Genomic DNA, 19,133 nt, shown 5'->3' on the forward strand with positions numbered 1-19,133 from the left:
CCCTGGCAACTTCATGCCCAATTTGTCACCACAAGTTGCCATTTCTTCCAGGACAAAGTTCTTCCTATCTGGCCTCTTTCTTGCTTTCCGTGGCCATGCCCTAGGGCTAGCATTATCTCATGCCTGGACTCATGCCCCGGCTTGTGGTTTGGTCAGAGAGTAATGACAGCAGACCAGGCAAGAGACAGCCAGGCCTCAAGCCAGGGCCACTTCCTCTCCCGTCACTCAGAGACGGTGCCCAGCTTTGTCTCCTGATATTGCTGCTAATGTTCTGAAGCCTTTTTTTCTACTCCATCCTCATCCCATCTCAACTCCTCCAAGACACAGAACCAGAGAATAACCACCTGGCTGGAAGCCACTATAGGTCATGTTGACCCAGATCTTTTGTTGAAACATGGGCATACTGAGGCCCAGAGACACAATAGTGGCCTGGAGTCAGGCAGCTGATGGGTGGCAGAGCCTAGCTCTCTCTGCAGCCTTTCCTTTGAGGGGCCTCAAGTCTTATTTCTCCCATGATGCCTTCCCAGCTTATATTCAGCTACCATCTTCCCAAATGCTTAAAGTATGGTTGAGCTATTCCACACAATTTAGCACTTGATAATACACTGCTTTGAACGATTCATTAATTGCTTTGGTTTCCGCTACCAGGATGTGAGCTCCTTGAGGACAGGGAATTATGCTTTGACTAATTTATCAGTTCTGTCGACAGGGAAATAATTCTGTGCATTTAGCTTTGCAACACTGGTATTACATGATGACGTTTTTATTCAGCGATGTCTGGGACCAGTGAAATCCACAGGTTTCTTGGGGCTCTACCCTCACTCCCTTCTCCTCTCACCTTTTATCCTGGGTGATCTCAGCCACACACAAGGCTGCAACCACCATGCAGTACATCACTGACCTCTTCCCAGTGCCCAGACTTGTTTATGCAGCTGCCTGCTGGATATCTCCTGGTAACCTCCTAGAACTCACCTCCTTGCTCTGCAGTCCTGCTGCAGTCCCACAAATCCAACCGCCACCCACCCTCCCCAACGTGGACTTGCCCCCTAGAAGGCTGGACTGTGTTAGGGACCTCCTGATATTCCCAGTGCCTAGCCCTCCATACATACTGACAAATTGAGGGAATGAGCAAGTTCCTGGTCTGTTCCTCAGCCCCTGGTCCTTGGCCGGGGACTTATAGCAGGTGCCACCAGGCTAACTTGTCCCTGGGAGAAGAAGAAACAAAGCAGCCTTGCACAATCAGCATAATATTAACAACCTTTGAAAGGGCATTATTATTGATGCCAATGGACCACCTGTCCTTGAGATAAACATAATGAAGAAAACAATGACACCCATTAGAAAGTACTTGTTCAGGCTTTCAGATCAGGACTTTGATGTACGATAAAGACCCCGGTAGGTTCCTCCAAGATCTCGGTTCCTCAGACTGGCTTGTTGGAGTCAGAACCTGTAGGTCTGTTGCTCTAGAGTAGCCCCCGAGTGTCTGCTGGCATTTGCTGTCTGGCCGATTGTGTGCATATGTGTGTACAGAACACACTGTTCTCCTTCAAAACCACTGCCATGAACTCTACCCACTGGTCCATCGACACTGCCCTTCTAGAACAACCTTCAGAAACACTAACACATTCTTTATTCTCCAAGGGTGGGTTTGGATTTCGGAAACAGGCAAAGGTCCTCTGGAGCACAATCTGATGAGTCAGATGGATGAACAAGCTAAGAAACACTAGTTCTTGGTCAAAAGTGAAGAACCACTATAAAATGAAGTTAAGAAGAGGGATGATGCTACTTATGCCTCTGAAGACAGTTCCAAGCATGGAGTTCTGGAAAGATCTATGATCGCTGGCCCTTCCTTGGACCGCTGCACCTCCCTGGGCCGGCCCTGCCCCTCCCAGAGTGCCCAGTGGCTGCCGTGGTGTTTCATCATAGCAACTGCTGAGAATAAGCCACCTCTACAGGGCCTGTCCAGGAGGGGGCGCTCCTCTGGACACTGCTATTTAAGATGAGGACGGAAATCATTGAAATTGGCATTTTGGCCTCTGTTAGTCTAACAAGAGGCTATTCTGGTTTGTTTCCAACCCAGTTTATTTAACTCTTTTTTTTTTTTTTTTTTTTTTTTTTTTTGCGGTACGCGGGCCTCTCACTGTTGTGGCCTCTCCCGTTGCGGAGCACAGGCTCTGGACGCACAGACTCAGCAGCCATGGTTCACGGGCCCAGCCACTCCGCAGCATGTGGGATCTTCCTGGACCGGGGCACGAACCCATGTCCCCTGCATCGGCAGGCGGACTCTCAACCACTGCGCCACCAGGGAAGCCCAAACTCATTTTTTAAATAAAGAATTGAGCACCTACTACATCCCCAAGTAGTGGTCTTAGGTGTTGGTGACACAGCAGTGACTAAGAGACAAAGTCCTGCTCCCATGGGCCTGATAATCTAATGGAGCAAACCAGCAGATGAACAAGCAAACAAATTAATACTATAAAGTTGAACAGTGTTAAATACTACTGAGGAGCAGGTAAGGGGTTAGCGAGTGACAGCTGGCAGTGGGGTTGTCAGAGGTCTCCTTTTGGGTAGAGATCTGAATGACACTCAGGGGCCCCCAGCCTGGAGGGCACACGTGGAAGCAGCACCCCAGGCTCAGGGAAGAAGAACAGACTTCTCTGGAGCAAGAGTGTTGCCGGCATGTTGCCAAGAAAGCCAGGGTGCCGGGGTGGCTGCCAAGCGGCATAGGGCAGGGGGAAAGTGGGAGGAGGGGAGGCAGGAGAGGTTGCCGGGGGCAGGCGGACCCCACCCTTGCCAGTTACAGCTCTGCAACCACACACAGCTTTCTGAGCTTCAGTTTCCTCATCTGCAAAACACTCTTTACCCTGCAGGGTGTCACGAGGATTCAAAGATCATCACCTAGGTAAGAAATCACCTAGCACTGAGCCTGCAAGTAACAACCATTCACTAAGTATCAACTATTATCATTACTATTAGCAGCAGCATCGCTGTTATGTTAACCTGGGCATCCTCCTCTGGCTGACGCATCAGGGTGTGGAAATCATCTCCTCCATTTTATTTTATTTTATTTTATTTTATTTATTTTTATTTACTTCTTAATAATTTTTTGCTGTACGCGGGCCTCTCACTGTTGTGGCCTCTCCCATTGCGGAGCACAGGCTCTGGATGCACAGGCTCAGTGGCCATGGCTCACGGGCCCAGCCGCTCCGCGGCATGTGGGATCTTCCCTGACCAGGGCACGAACCCGTGTCCCCTGCATCAGCCGGCAGACTCTCAACCACTGCGCCACCAGGGAACCCTTCTCCTCCATTTTAGATAAATAATCCTACCCTTCGGTCAGCAGAAAATGCAGGGACTAAAGGGCTGAACTCGGTCTCCTTACAGACCCAGAGGGACAGCCAGCAGCCTTCTCCCCATGCCTCCCGGAATCTCCAGGGCTGCCTCTGGGCAGGTTTCAGCATGGGCCCCCTTCCCTCAGCCAGCCAATCCCTGGGCCACTGTCAGCCACCAGACCACAAGGAGACAAAATTTGACACACATTACAGGCTTTGCTCCCATTCAGCTTGCATTTGGGCACACACTTTTGTTTGAAGGAACCTGCTATTTTGCAAACAGTCGTCATCACCACACCCCGTAGGACCCTAACTCCCATGGCACTGCTCAATCAGGGGAAATCCAAAGACCTGCTTTCAGGCTTCCAGTAAGAGATGGCTGCTCTCTGAACAAGAAGAGAAGCCCACTGAGGCCTGAGCCACACACGACTTCACAGAGCCCACAGGAAGCCAGAGGTTCTTCAGGACAGCAGATGGCTTGGGCAGGGCTGGAGCCACCACCGCCAATCAGCCTGGATCTCAAGAACACAGCTCCTGTGTAGACAGTAAACTAAGCCTGAAAGAGTTTGGATATTAGACAAGCTTGAGGGCTAATTAAAATGTAAAATGTGGTCCGTGGGGCATCAATTCCTACAAGCCCAGAGGGATCTACCATTTAGTACACCAACCAAGCAAGGCAGCCATGTACTCAGCGGCTCCCCCGAGGGCTGCGAGCCCCAGCTCACCTCCCAGTATGCTTCATTTACCTCCCTGATGGACTGGGCTGGGAGGACACGTTGGCCCCTGTTCATTACCATGGCCCTATGTGGTGTGTCAAGGAGCTGGGCCCCTGGCTTGGGGCAGCCACTGCTTCTGAGAGCCCAGAGCCTCGAAAGGGCACAAAGCAATGCATTTTCTTTTTTTTTTTTCTTTTTGTGGTATGCGGGCCTCTCACTGTTGTGGCCTCTCCCGTTGCGGAGCACAGGCTCCGGACGCGCAGGCCCAGCGGCCATGGCTCACGGGCCCAGTCGCTCCGCGGCATATGGGATCCTCCCAGACCGGGGCACGAACCCGTATCCCCTGCATCGGCAGGCGGATTCTCAACCACTGCGCCACCAGGGAGGCCCAGCAATGCATTTTCTAAAGGGTACATAAGATGCGGAAGAGCAGGGGATAGGGGTGACAGACACAATTAGAATATGGAAAGAATTAGAGTATGGAAAACATACTTATTGCTTCCCAAGGCAGTCTCTATAAATCTCCACAAAATCCTTCTGGAAACTTGGAGGGTGGAAAAATGCAAGAAATACTGTGTCGAGGTGGGAGTGAGAGAAATGGCCCCAAGCATAACATACCCAGGTTGTTTGGAAGGAGATTTTTGTGCTGAGCAACAAAGGGTTGGGATGAAGAAGCACCGCTGTCACCCTGCCTAACCCTGAACCCCAGAGGTCATGGTGACCCCTGGCTTAGCTCAGGAGTTCAATGCACAGACTCTGGAGTCAGCCAGACCCAGCCCTGTGACCATGGACATGTCTTTAAACCTCCCTGAGCCTCGGTTTCCTTCTCTAACACAGGGATACTCAGGGTACCCACCTCCCCAGGTGGCTGTGAGGATTCAACGTGGTAATGCGCCTGAAGTACTTCAACCTGAATAAGAGACCCCTGCAGTTGTGGCTATAAGCCCTCTGAGCACCAGGCATTTTTCCTTGAAAGTCTTGCTCTCCCTCTGTGATGTGTATGATCTACGACTCTCTCCTGTCTGTCTAGTTGTCTGCACCTGTGTATCATCTTTGGCATGTGCACGGGTGCATATGTGTGCATACGTACGTACATGTGTGCACGCATGCCTGGGTGTGCATGTGTGTGTATGTCGTTGGGGGTGCTGGCTGTGGCCCAGGTGGGGCCCGTGTGCCCTCCCTTGGGTATATGCCCACCCATCAAATGCCGTATAAGCTCTAGTCAGCCCACTCCCAGCCAGGGAGCACCCCTCACTACACAGAGACACCATGGCTATGGGTCATGGGAGCCACATTAACAGCGGGCAAGTCCAGCCGGCCCGAGGTCCAGATGGCTTGCATCTCAGCATCCTGGCACATTTCACAGCCCAGTCTCTGTCAGCACGCCAGGAGAAACACTGAAGTCTTGTGCCTCGGGTGGGGGCTCCTTGTCCACAGCACCGGGGCTGCTGTAACTTCCACCAGGAAGCAGCATTTGGTACCAGGCCCTGCCTGGAGTGGGGTCCTCGGCCATTATGACAGCTGCTGCTGCTGTTGACACTGAAACAGTGACAAATTCATCCCTCTGACAAGATCCCTTTTAAATAATTCACAGGGAGCTGGGGATTAAGACACTGTTTCTCTCTGTCTCTGTTGAGATTTAAAACACCTCCAGCTGGGGTATTTAAAGAGCATATAATGGGCTGCCCCTCTTGGGTCTCCCCTCCCCCTTTCCTCCTCTTTCCCATTTCCCAAACTCACCGCACCCCCACCCCCCACCAGCCAGCACTATAACAAGGAGGCCCAGAAAATAAGACAGAAAAAAAAAGGAGGGACCCAGTGCTTGGCTGGTCACTATGGCAACGGTAGCAGGGTATTCGGCTGTCATTATCCCAACACCTCACATGTGATCATCTTAAGCTGTCGGTTGAATGCAGTCCCCACTGCTGCCCAACAAGGCCTTGTCGAACAAGGCAGGGGCGGGAGCTGCGGGCCCCAGGCCCTACCGGCCTGGAACTGCTCTGCCCAGGCCTGGGCTCCATTGATGAGAAGCAGTTACCCCCGGGAGAGACTGATGACATTTTCCTTCAGCCTGGAGGGATTCCCGCTCGGCACGCATAGCCAAGGCCAGCACACTGGGTTACAGGCCAAGGAGATGGGCTCTTCATTCCATGAGTGCAGACGGTTTTGACTGAGTGTGGGCAGGCTGGCTGTGGCCAGCTGGAGCTGTCCTGGAGACAAGGGAGCAAGCCACGGGGGAGGAAGAGACTGGCCTTCCTAGAGGAGCTCCTGGCATCATTCCCATTCTCAGGGTGCAGGAAAATCAAATCTGATCTGGGAAGGGGACACACTCCCCTCCATCCTGTCCCCTCCCCAACTCTGGGAATGGGGTCACTGTGTGTGATCCACTTTGAGGGACTGTGGCTGCTGGAGCTTGGTCCTGGGAAGCCTGGGGAGGACTTTGATCTCGTGCTTTTGCCTCCTGGACTTTGCTCCAGACTGCTTCTGGGCTGAGGTTCCCAGGTCCACCAACATTCTCTGGATGACACGATCACTGGTCACCCCCACTAGGCATCATCCCCCACTAGGAATCATCCCCCACTAGGCATCACCCCCCACTAGTACACCCTCCTCTAGGCAATACCCCAACTAGGATCCCCCACTAGGCATCACCCCCCACTCGGCACCATCCCCCACTAGGCACCACTCTGGGTCCCTTGTCCCTTTCAAAACTCTGCTCCCAGAATAAGCCCATTTCTGTAGATGTGCTCAGGCTGGCACAGCCTGCAATAGGACCACCATCACCTGTGACTTGCACCTGCCTTTCCTGCACCTGCATCTTGTGGTCAGTCCCTATGAATACGTGGCCAGCCACACAGAACTTCCCACCACCTGAGGCACTGCCCACCTGGGTCACCCCTGGCTTGTTTCTCACAGTGACCCATTTACACCTAAATGCAAGTGTGGACCATTACCACTGACCATGTCCGTTTGAAGACAGAGCTCTCACTGAGCAAGATAAGGCTGAATCTTGACTGTAGCATCTTTCATGTGGTGTCCTTTGTGACACTGGGGAATGTGTCGGGCATGCCCCTCTCCACCAGGAAGAGTGGTGAGCGGGACAGTACGTATGGAGCTGAGGGTGTGCCACGACTAGACGCCCCCCATTCTATTAGCAGGGGAGCACCTCAAATGCAGGAGGGGCTGGTTCAGACGAACCGACACGGGGGTCACTGGATGGGAAACAGCAGCTCACCGAGGCCCCTCACCTCTCTCCCTTCCCAGGAGTCCTCACTTCCTGAGCATTTGCCAAGGCCTGGGGGCAGGAGCTGACCACACGCTCCTCCATCACTATCTGGAGCCAGCCATCCCCAGGGACCCCCTGTGTCCTCCTCTGGCTCCCTGGCCAGGCCTCACCTGCCCTGGGAACAGGGCTGCTCCCTCAAGGCTCTTCCCCAAACCCCACACATCACACAGCGCTTGCTCCACCCCTCCCCAAACAGCTTGCCTTAAAAAGCAATTCATGGGTGTTTAACATGTGTACGTTTCACTGTCAAACCTACCCTTTCCCCTTGGAGAAAACTGGGAAACTTTTTCCTCTCCTTGCCCCCTGTTCTCTGGTTTCTCAACAATGTATGACTCAGCCTTCCTCACTCTCATCCAGGAGCAGAAGTTCAAGTACAGGAGGGAGCTCTGTGGTCAGACAGGCCTGGGGTCAGTCTCGGCAAAACCCCTAAGCAGTCCTGTGACTTCGGATCATTACCCCGAGCCTCAGTGTCCGCTCTGTAAAATGGGAGAAATACCGTCTTGGCTCGCGGGGTCCTGGTGAGAATTCAGCAAAGTGATACAAGTGATGTTCAGTGCCTGGTACACAGCTGGTAGTTAATTAACAGTAACTAGTAGTAGCAGTAGCTATCACTATTCCTAATAAAAGTACTATGAGTAATAACAGGGTGCACCCTCTGATGGTATTCTCGCAAGAGCCACAACCTGACAGAAAGGCTGGAAATCTGATCTTGCAGCTCAGGGGCCCCTCACCTGTCAATTCCTACCCTCATCCCGTGCAAGTTAAGTCCCTCAGACAAGAATCACTGAGACCACCAGCACTAGTCAGGGCAAGTGGTACTGACTAAGCTTTGGTGTTTCCAAAGAAGGTAAACACAGTGTATGCTGTCAACCACTCTGTAAATAAGATCTTACGTTACCCATGTGACAGAGGCTGAAGATGGGCTCAGAGAAGTTAAAGAACTCAGAGGAAAATGGAAATAAACCCACAATATTAGACTGCAAATCCTGGGTTTGCTCCTTGATGCTACAGGAAGTACAGTGGGATTCAGGCCAAAGGATTCTTCTCTCTTGGGCCATAGCTGGAGGTAAGGCCAAGGGTGCACCCCCAGGGCTTCCCTGTTCCCGCACAAGCTCGGCTTGTCCTTCCAGAGCCAGAAGATCCATGTCTTTTGCCCACCCTGACGCCCCTTCTCCATCCGTTTTCCTCCTGTCCATCTTCTCCAGGCCTCTTATCACTGCCTCACCTTCCTTCTAATGCTTCATCCTCCCCTGTAATATATTTCTTTCCTTCACCAGTGAGACCAGTGAGGAGCTGTGAGTTCAGGCTGTCAGGACAACGAGCCCCTGCGGACCCCCCTCAGCTGCATCCTGATGCCTGTGTCAGGAGCCCCGTTTCCTTCCAGGGCCCCGAGGGCCACTCCAGCCTTCAACCTGAGAAAAGCTGTCACCAGGCAGCTGGTCCTCAGCCTCACATGTTGGTGGGAGAAAGGTTTCCAGGGTTGGGACAAGGGGTGTGCCAGGGATTTGCCATCCTAGGGAAGGTTTTAGAGAAAAGACACCTATCTGTCTGGACAAATGAGGGTTAAGCCTGCCTCTAAGAGGGGGAGGGGGGCTGGGTGACCTCTGGGGTTCCCTCCCAGAGTTTGCGGACAGAGATATCTCCTGCTCTGCTGATGAATGAGTCTGCAAGGCATTTCCAAGAGCAAGAAAATCAATCTGCCAGACAGTAAGGTTCTGGTAAACCACCACAACTCCCAAAGTCCTTTAACACAGCTAGTTGGAGAAGCATCTCTCCCCCAGTCAGTCTCTCTCTCCACTCCACCCACAGGCCTCCCCCCAACACACATATACGCAGTCATACCCGATGTATTTCTGTTTCAGGAAGGGGGACCCCTTCCAGGGCCCAGGAGTGGACTCTTGTCTAACACTCGTAAATGAATGGTCCAAGGAGACACACGTACCAACAAAGCAAAAGACTTTATTGGGAAGGGGCGCCTGGGAGGAGAGCGGCAGGTAAGGGAGCCCAGGAGAACGGCTCTGCCATGTGGCCGGCTGTCTCCAGCTCTATGGTAATGGGGTTAGTTTCCAGGTTGTCTCTGGCCAGTCATCTTGCTTGGCCCATATTTGGTCTGACTCAGGGGCCTTCCCTTGGTGCGCACATCTCTCAGCCAAGATAGATCCCAAAGCAAAGTATTCTGGGAGGTTAGAGCAGGACACAGGGACTGGCGTCTCCTCCCTCCTTTGGGCCCCTCCCGAATTCGCTGGTTAGTTTTCACGGCAGCACCGTGTCCCTTATCAGTACCTCTTGTTTTGGTGCAACTCTTGCAAGTGATTATCATCATGCCTGGCCAAGGCAGGCAGTTTCGGTCAACGGTTCCCTAGCATTTCTGCAACCAGTGCAATGATTAATATTCTACTCAGTGTAATAATTCATATTCTAACCAATGATGCTGGTCATCTGTAACATTCTAGTCACCTCTCTGGCAAAGGCACACACGTGCCCACAGAGAAGAGCTCATACAAAACCCCTGTGACAGACAGCAACCACACAAGACGAAACAGAGCAGAACTGTGCCCCTGTCCAGCCCACCTCTCCTCCCCCGGGATCCACCAGCTTCGGCCAACCCACCCCAGGGCTGTCACACTTCCCAGAGCAGCGTCTGAACCCCGTGGAGCGCCTTCCACCTCCCCAGGGTCCCAACCCCGGCTCTGTCCTGAGCCCCCAGGCCTTTTCTATCACTCTCTCTGTCAAGCAGGTGATTTTAAACTTCCATTCCTAAAAGACACATATTATATAAAAAAAATGTTTTAAGTGCCTTGGGGTGTTTTTTTCGTCATTGTTTCATAAAAGTGACATTAATAACCAGAGAAGGAGCACTGTTGAGTGCAATTACACAGGGTGTTTCAGGGATGAAAGCTGTTTTGAGCCTGCTAATGTTTCCTAATTACAGGCCTTTTGGTAGCAAGAGAAAAAGATAAAGAGTGGGTGGGAGGCCCAGGGTGGGAGCTCTGACTTGTCTCAGGGGTTTACCTGAAGAGGGCAGGGGAGGGGTGGGAGGGGGAAAGGGAGTAGGGAGGTCAGAGGCCCACCTGCTGGGAGGCAGGGTGCCTCCCAGAGAAGGAAGCAGTACTAATTCCCGGGTAACAGCTCAGGGGAAGGATACCACCCATGTCCTGAACTGTGAGAAAAACCTTTTGGATACTGAACCTGATTTCAAGGAACCCCCAGCAACGCAAGCTGGGAGTTCCTTTGGAAGCCACCCTTTGGAAATACTGTAGCATTTCACTGGGAAAGAGGGTACAGCCTGGTTGTCAGCAGGAGAGCAGGCTGGATGTTATTAGCACTCGCGCTTTCTAGCCATGTGACCAGAGGCAATTTAACAGCTGTTCTGTGCCTCAGTTTCCTCATCTGTAAAACGGGGCTGTTGTGAGGATTGATGCACGCCTGGCTGTAAAGCACATGGGGCCTGTGATACAGTGTTAGACTTCCTCTTTCTCTGCTGAGCACCTATTCAGCTCTCTGGTAGCCACATCCTGATTCCTTCTGGGGAATTACTCCCTCCAGCCTGTCAGTCCAAGGCTTCTGGTGGGCTCAGCGCAACACAGGGTTGGAACACAGGACCTGGAAGTACCACTCGGTACTTCCTGGATGCAGGGGCTGGATCAGGGCAGGCACGGGAGTCAAACTGATCCAGTCAGGCCCATTCAGGGCTAATTCCAGGGCTTCTGCTGGGGGGACCAGGAGGAAGTGCTTGCTCTTCCCCAGGGGACATGGATGGATGTGGTTGTAGGGGCGGGAGCCTCTGCAGACTTCTTATTACCAAGAGGAGGCCCAGCATGGAGCCAACACCAGGTGAGTAGAGAGAGGAAAAAGCGGGTGGGAAGAGAGAGGGAGATTGATCCTAAGGACCTGGACCAGCCACACATGAAGCCACAGCAGCCGCTGGACCACTCATTTACATGAGCCAAGACACCTTCCTTAAGATTGACTTACGCTTTGCTGTCCCTGGCCACCAGGAAGCCCTGACTGATGCAAAAGTGTGGCTCCCAGCAATCAACAACCAGGTCCAACGCCCCCACGTCCCAGGCAGGGGTACCAGTCTGAGAAAGGATGACCAACTCTGTCCCGCTCTGCCTGCCTGCCACCGGCATGGCCGGAAATTCAAAAACCGTACAACTCCATTCACAGAATCATTTTGCCCAGAGTTAAATGTCTCTTGGATTTGTCTAATTTAGCTCAGGCTTTTCTGTCTTAATTAGCATGATTGAGTCATCAAAGGAAGAAAAGAGAAAATCCAGACCTCCAGAGGGTGAGTACTATGCTAACACTTCCTGCGTGTTTACCCAGGAAAACTTTTTACCGACATGGTTTCATATATGGAACAGTTCCCATCCTCACTCTGCTGAGCAGAGGAGGAAACCAGGACTGAAGGAGTCTGCATGACGGGCCCAAGATCACACAGCCAGGGAGCTGCCAAGTGGGAACGGGAGCCGGATTATTTGATGTCAAGGCCTGATGCCTTCACTGCTGCTCCATAAACTTCTCACCCATCAGACCAGCTAAATTTCAGTTGATTTTGCTTGGCCTTGGAACGCATGGGATGTAATTAGGGTGGATTTCTCTCCAGAGCGTGCTGTCCTTAACCCCAGGATGTGGGCAGCGGGCGAGGCTGCCTGGATCTGACAGACAAGGAGACAGGAGGCTGCCAGGAGGGTCCCCACGTGGACAAGGAGGGCTGTGAGGGAGGAAGACCCCAATGCACCGCTCTCATGGGCATGCATCCCGTGTGGGGAGTTACTTTAGCAGACACAGGCATTCAAATGAAGGTTGTTCCCTTCACACTGGCCTCCCTGGAAGCTCTCTACTTAGTCCAATAATCCTCCCATCATTTAAGATTTTTCCAGAACCCTGGGAACTGCTTGCAGAGGCATAAGGTGAAATAAGCTCATTTAACTTCATACACACACACACACACACACACACACACATCACATCACATCACATAGAAATACACACATATATCACATAGAAATACTCAGATGCACATATATACACAGACACATACACACATATATACATACATGTCCCTGGATGCACACACATGCAAACACATATATCACACACATATATATATACACACACAGACGCACAGACACATACCTATACACACATGCACACACACATGGAGCCCAGGCACGCACACACCCAGCCTGCTCATCCTGAAGGCTCATCAGGCTTGGCTCCAGATTCCTTTTCCACCTTTCTTCTATCAACCTCCCCCACTTCCCATGATGAAGATTTGCCAATATTAAAGTAGAGAACAGAGCGTGTCATGGTCCGGGAAGGTGGTTTCAAAGGGCAGCACGGATGGAGTTGGAGTCTGGAAGCCCGCAGACTGCTCTTTGAAGATAACTCACGATCTGTAGATGGTCTCACGGGGGCCACACATCCCACAGACACAGAAACCTACACATACAGAGGTCACTGGCCGCCCACATGCAAATAGCCAGTGAGCCCTGGCAAAACTCTACAAAAGTAAAAGGGCTTGCTTGGATTTCCAGCAAGCAAGCTGAAGAAGCCTCACTATCAGAGGGACCCAGGCTCACCTTCCTAATCCATCACAGCCAGTGTCTGAGAGCAACTGGGACCTTCTGGTGGGTGTCCTTGTCTCTTCTCTCATGCTCATCTCAGGAGGGGTGGCTCCATCTGCATCACTAACTTCTTTAAAAAGATATGGGCAATCCATTGGGTACTGAGAGGCCTACAACAAGCATTTTATTGGGCTACAATAAACCTAAATCGAGCATCTCCTAAATTCAGGACCCTGGGTTGAAGCTGCAGGGAAGTATCACGAATGCTCCAGTCCTTCCTCATTTATTTGGCCAACAGATGTGGACTGGAGCCTGTCCCCTGCTGGACCAGTGCTGGGCACCAGGGACAGAGATGAAGCCACTCCATTCTCTGGCCGGTGGGAGAAAGCACACATCAACACAGGTGTATGGACAGTACATTAGAAGTTGGCACCAAGCCCTCTGTTTTAAGAAGAGGGCCCCTACCACAGAGTCCTGGTGGGGAGGGGCGTCCAGGAGGGCTCCCTGAGGGGAGGAGAACGGAGCTGATACTTGAGGGACAGAGAGTGATGCAAGGAGGGAGGGCAGTGGAAAAGGAAAATGGTGGAGAGGGCCAGGCAGCATCTAGGAACTGGCGCGGACTGCTAAGATGGACCATGCAACCACGAAGACTAGCACTTACTGAGCTCTGCCGGTGGCTGAGCACAGCACCGAGTGTTTGACCACAGGACCTCTCGGAGCTCCCCCACTGCCCAGAGCTCCTGAAATGGAAGGTCAGGACTCTTCTGGAGCAGGGCTGGAAACAAGAGTTTGGGAGAGGTAACTGAAGGCAGCCTGAGGGAGGAGGGTGAGGTCAGCAGGGTCATGGGTGAGGGTCCCAGGATGCCCTTTGATGGTACCTCAGCCCCTCCCTGGCATTTGTTACTTTAGAAATGTATTTGTTACTTTCTCCCTCTGCTCACCAGGTGGCCTCCGATTCGGGTTAAAACTAAAGGCTTTAAATTAAAGCTGCAATTAGATTATAAAGCAACATTTTGCCATTTGAGCAGAAATACTTTCTGCTTTTGACACGTAATATTATAATCCACTTTCCAGCAATATAGCTGAAAACAACTTGTGGGCTATGTGAGGGTGGACAGTCCAATTCCTTCCCATATCTGGCAGTCCTCCAGTACAGGGGTGAAGATACCTAGTGACCCCATAAAAGGAAGTCTCTTGGTCTCTCTCTGGGGAGCCCACCTAGCAGACAGTGCACTGTGGATAGGGTTCATTGAAATGCCAGCTGTGCCCCCTGGCAGAATCATGGTGCCTCTTCTGGACGAGGCAGACCCAGTTCCCTGGAGACACACAGGCTACCAGACAATGGCCGCCCACCCTTCAACATCTTACGCATGCATGGTATCCTGACTACAGGGACCATCTGAGGCCTTTGTCCCCTTTCTGGGGTTGGGGGGGGCAATTTCCTCCCCAACTGGATCCCAGGGAGATGTGGACCACCTGCCCAGCCTCCTGGCTTCTCAAATGCCTGGCCCTGGCCCCACTCTCTGGACCCCTTCATCACCCAGAAGTACTCTGTTTGTCTTAAATCTAAGCCCTGACTCAAGGCCACAGCCTCCGGTCCTCCTCCAGTCTCACCAAGACCCTCAACTGGTCCCCCGTACTTTGTCACATGGTCAGGCCCTCCTGGCTTCACTCTTCTTCTCGTGGGGTCAATGCCACACTGCAAGAGCCCGACCCCCTGCTGCCAACGTCCTCAGCTCTTGACCCTCAGGACCCACCATTCTTGCACAACCTTAACTCAGGATGACTCCACCGCCAGGTACACCTGATCAGGGCCATCACAAACACATGGCTTCGACCTCAGCTAGGCCCTTATTCCAGCCACATTCCTTCCAGACAAGTCCAGTCTCTCTCCAAGTCAGGCAGTTACTTCACACATTTTCCTCCCTCCTAAAACCTGCTACTCAAGACTCCCTACCTCATAACTTGCATAAAGCTATCAACAACGCCTGAAGTTGTATGGTATTCAGTTCACAAGTGGGAAAACGAAGGTTCAGTGAAGTGGAATAACTCACCCAAGGTCACACAGCTAGTAAACATCAGAGCTGGGATTCAAGCCTGGCTGTCCTACTCTGGATTTAAGCATTCTCCCTTCTCCGACTCCCTGGCTCTCAGTCCACTCTGTAGCAGTAGTGGCATGTGGGCAGGGGAAAGTATTTTATCACACACATTGTTTAAAATTTCTGGCCAATGTTTGTTGATAATAAAAAGGAAAAAAGAAAAAAAAATAAAAATAAAAGACTCCCCACCTCCACTCTCCAAACCTCCCCTCCAACCTCAGAGAGAAGATAGGAAGTTGAAAGACTTTTCTCTTTGATGGCTTCTGTCTCCAATCCTGGGCATGCCCATCTCTCTGAAGGCACCCAGTCACTGCACTGCCATTTCAACAGCAAAGGAGTCCCGTCCCCTGAAAGGCACCCACGCCCACAGCCCCCCGTTCCCTCCGCCCCCCATGCTCTGTATTCTCTCTCCTCATGAGCTTCTGCTTCCATCTCCTCACCTCCCCCTGACCCTTCAACACCCCGATTTCTGGCTTCTGACCCTGGTCCCCTCTGAAGCCATCAGCACGGGTCACCAGTAGGGTCCCTGTAACGAAGCCCAGTGGGAACATTCAACACCCAGCAGCACTTTTGCCCCACCTCCTCCTTTGGCTTCCGTGAGAAGACCACCTCTTGGTTTCCTCCTGCCTCCCAGGCCACTCCTTCTCATGCCCTGTTCAGGCTCCTCTTTCTCTACCTGACACTTCAGTCAGGTCACCCATCCCAAGTTCTCACCTCTTCTCCCTCCAGACACTCTCCCTGGGAGACTGCAGCCACCCCCTGGCTCGCCTCCCACACGTGAGGCTGCCTTCTCATTCCACTGCCATGGAGTCACATGCTAATGGGCCCCTCCCCAGGGGTGCCCAGGGGCACCTCAGATTCATGAGCTCAGCCTCCTTCCACCAAGCGTGCCCCTCCTCCTGTGTCATCTCCAAGCACGACACCATCAGCGCCCCACTTGCCCAAGTCAAGAACCGTCAACAAATATACATTGAAATATACGTAGTGAGCTAGGTGCCGGTTTCCAATGGTGAACAGCTAGAGTCCAGACCACCATGGAGACCACACTAGGGCCAAAGTGGGGGAGGGGCGGAGATGGGTCCAATACTAACACAGAGAGATGTAAAATTTGCAGCTGTGAAAAGGGCTGTGAAGTAAAGCTCCCCGGCCCCGAGACGACCTGTGATGGAGGACCTAACATGGCTGGGGATGCAGGGAAGGTATCCCGAGGATGGGCCGAGTGAGCGGAGGCCTGAAGACGAGAGAGGAAAGTCAAGAATGGCTCTGGTTTCTGGCCTTCACAGTGTGCTAACACGGCGCCCACGTGTGCCGGTGGGGGAAGCAAAGGAGGGTGAATTCCGCTCGGGCCACGCTGAGCAGCCAACGAAAGGCAGGGCAGGTGGGTATGTGAGCTGGGCCAGGGACATACTTGGGAGTCAACGGTGTGTGCACGGAATCAGAGGCAACTCTCCAGGAACGAGAACACAGGGAGGCGGGGCGAGAGCTTGGCTGGAGGTGAAGCCCTGGATCCGCCCTCTCGCCAGGCCAAGGGCCCGCCTGACCCTCCTGCTGCTCGCCCTAAACCAGACGGGCTCAGAAGCTGCTCGGGGCGCCAGGAGAACTATCTGGCTGTGTGTCCCTGGGAGAAGATCAATGGGGGCAAGGCCGCCGAGCGTGGCTGGTAACTGGGGAAGGGTAAGCGGAGAGCAGCCCAGCCAGCTGCTTTCTCTACAGGGCATCTCTTGACCTTGAATGTTTCCCTAAAGGACGATCTTCCTTGGGAAAGGAGATGAGACGTTTAAAGAAGACAGGTGGTGTGTTCAAACATCAAGGGAAAAATGAACCATACATCACATCGTGGCCTCGTGAGAAAACATGCAAACCTTCAAACAACAACGCCACTTGTAAAAGAGTGACAAGTTCTCAATGTCCAGGCCACCTGAAGAGCTGCCACCTCGTCGGGTTTGCATAAAGTCCCTACCAGGAGCGGGAAGTGTTCCCCAGTGGCCCACTGTGTTCCCAGCAGGATTTGGACGTCGTCAGAGTGGGCAAGGTGTGCCCCTGTTCCCACCCCTGCTTTGGGAAACACAGCTCACGCCAGACTTTGCCCTCCTGCCCCAAGGCTTGATGCCTGCACCTAGGGCAGTGAAAGTGAGAAACCAGGGGAGAAGGTGCGAGGCCACAGCCTGCCTCAGGCCCCGAATCCCAGTGTCCCTACGGCAGAAGTGGGTGTGTTAAGACTGGCTGTGACGTGCACCCCAGGGTGCACAGAGGCCCTGGGCTGGAGGTGACCGAAGGCAGGGAGGAGAGAGGAGGTGTGGGGCAGCTAAGGGGGCCTAGCCCACCCCACCCCTGCCAACTTCATCCCCTTGCCGGGATGAAGCATCCACGCACTCCTCCCGCCTTCTCCCTTCGTGATTAAGCCCCGCAGCAAGCCCGTCACTCAAGCCAGGGATGCGAATCTCATCCCTACTCTTCTCTCTGCGTCTCTTCTCCGCAGTCTATCCATTGCCAAACGCTGCCAATGCCTCCTGCTTAGCTTTGCTCCAACTGTCCTAAGTATCCCGTTTTAATTTGACGCTTCTGACCCATCTGAGACAGCTAAAAGAACCTCTTACAGGCCTTTCTCTCAAGCGTTCCCTACAATCCTGTCAGCAACATGACAAGATCCGTCCATTACCTATAGGATAAATGCAAATGGCTAGCTCAGCAGGCAGTCCCGATTCCCCACCCCGTGCCCCAGCCAATCCACACCCCAGCCCAACCTCAGCGCTGCGCACACCCTGCCCTGGTCCAGACACACAGACTCTTGCTCTTACACCTTTTCGTGACCCCTATCCCTTTTAGCCAGCTATTCCTCCTACTTGGAATATCTTTCCAGTTCCCCATTCACTACCTGTCGAACTCCTACTCCCTCTCCAAAACCCAGCTCGCGTGCACCTTCTCTATAAAGGCTTCATGTCTCCCTCTGAAGTGCCTCACTCCCAGCTCTGGGCCCACACCTGCCTGTCGACCTCTCCACTGCCACAAAGGAGAGATGCATTTCAGCTCATTCATGAGCATGGTGGATCCCACAGGAGGCTATGAGCTCCTCAAGGCTGTTTCATCTTTGTAGCTACAGGGTCTGGCCAGCTGCATGAGCACTGAACAAATGAATACAGAACATCTCTCTAAGGAATCGTCAGGTGAAAGAGAACCTCGGCCCTTCTGAACTCCAGCTTCTCCTCACGCCCTTGCCCATCTGCAGCCCCATGGGTGGCACGGATGTCTGCCCCATCACCACTGGCCTGAGAGCCCAGCTATGGGCAGCCACGAGCCCCAGTCCAACACAGGCCCTGGTCACCTGATGGTCTGCAGCTCCACACCAGGGAGCAGCTCAGGTCCGAAGGCCCTGCTGTGCCTCTCTGTGGACGGACCGTGGACACAGCCATTCACGCCTATGTTCCACGTCCCAAAGGGGCACGTTAGGCTCTGCCCCCACGACTGCTCATCAGGACTGAAGGACGGATGGTCTGACACTCACCCCTGATGCGGGATTGGCGGTCCAGCCCAGCTCTGCAGTAGCTGTCCTGGTGTCCATTAAAGTTTCTGCAGATCAAGAAAAGAAACAATGGTGAATCGGAAGGGTGACTGGACAGTGGCCCTTATGTTCTTGAAGTTATTTATGACTAAATAGCAGTGATAAGAGCCCTGGGCTCCTTTGCCAAGCCCACGGCTCGGAGGAGGAAGAGGTCTGCTAGGAGGATGCGGCTCGCGGCAGAGCTAGGCGCAGACCTCAGGTGTCCCGATGCTAAGTCTCTACCTGAACGACCCCAAGCCACCGGGGTGGGGTGACGTCATCTGCCTGCTCATCACTGTAACCCTGAGACGCAGCTTCTTCCCACAGCTCTCTACCTCCGGGGTCTTCCCAGGCCATGTTGACCCAGGAGCCAAACCTAATTCCTTCCTCAAGGCTTCCCCGGCCACCTCCCTCTCCGCTCCTTCCCCACCCTCCAGCCTCATCTGCCTGCCCTCCTCTCTCCCCACCCTTCTCCGCCTCCCCTCAGGCCTCCGTGTTGACACTCTTGGCCGATTTCCCTTCAACCCCTCTGGCCCCAACACTTAGCCCTCCTGCAGGTCCCTTTGCCCCTGGGCCCAGATACATGGCC

General features: G+C 53.1%; 1 protein-coding gene across 1 annotated transcript in view; it reads right to left on the reverse strand.

Annotated features, from left to right (window-relative positions):
* The window catches only part of EPHB1 (EPH receptor B1), a 298,646-nt gene extending 279,745 nt beyond the window's left edge, over positions 1–18,901 (reverse strand). The window contains exons 1-2 of the mRNA XM_060098903.1: positions 18,880–18,901; positions 18,509–18,573 (exon numbers count right to left, since the gene is read on the reverse strand). Coding sequence (XP_059954886.1) covers positions 18,509–18,573; positions 18,880–18,901 — 87 coding nt within the window. The remainder of the gene's footprint in view (positions 1–18,508; positions 18,574–18,879) is intronic.
* Between the last annotated feature and the right edge of the window lie 232 nt (positions 18,902–19,133).

The sequence above is a fragment of the Mesoplodon densirostris genome, chromosome 5 (genome assembly GCF_025265405.1).
Source record: "Mesoplodon densirostris isolate mMesDen1 chromosome 5, mMesDen1 primary haplotype, whole genome shotgun sequence".
Taxonomy (NCBI): domain Eukaryota; kingdom Metazoa; phylum Chordata; class Mammalia; order Artiodactyla; family Ziphiidae; genus Mesoplodon; species Mesoplodon densirostris.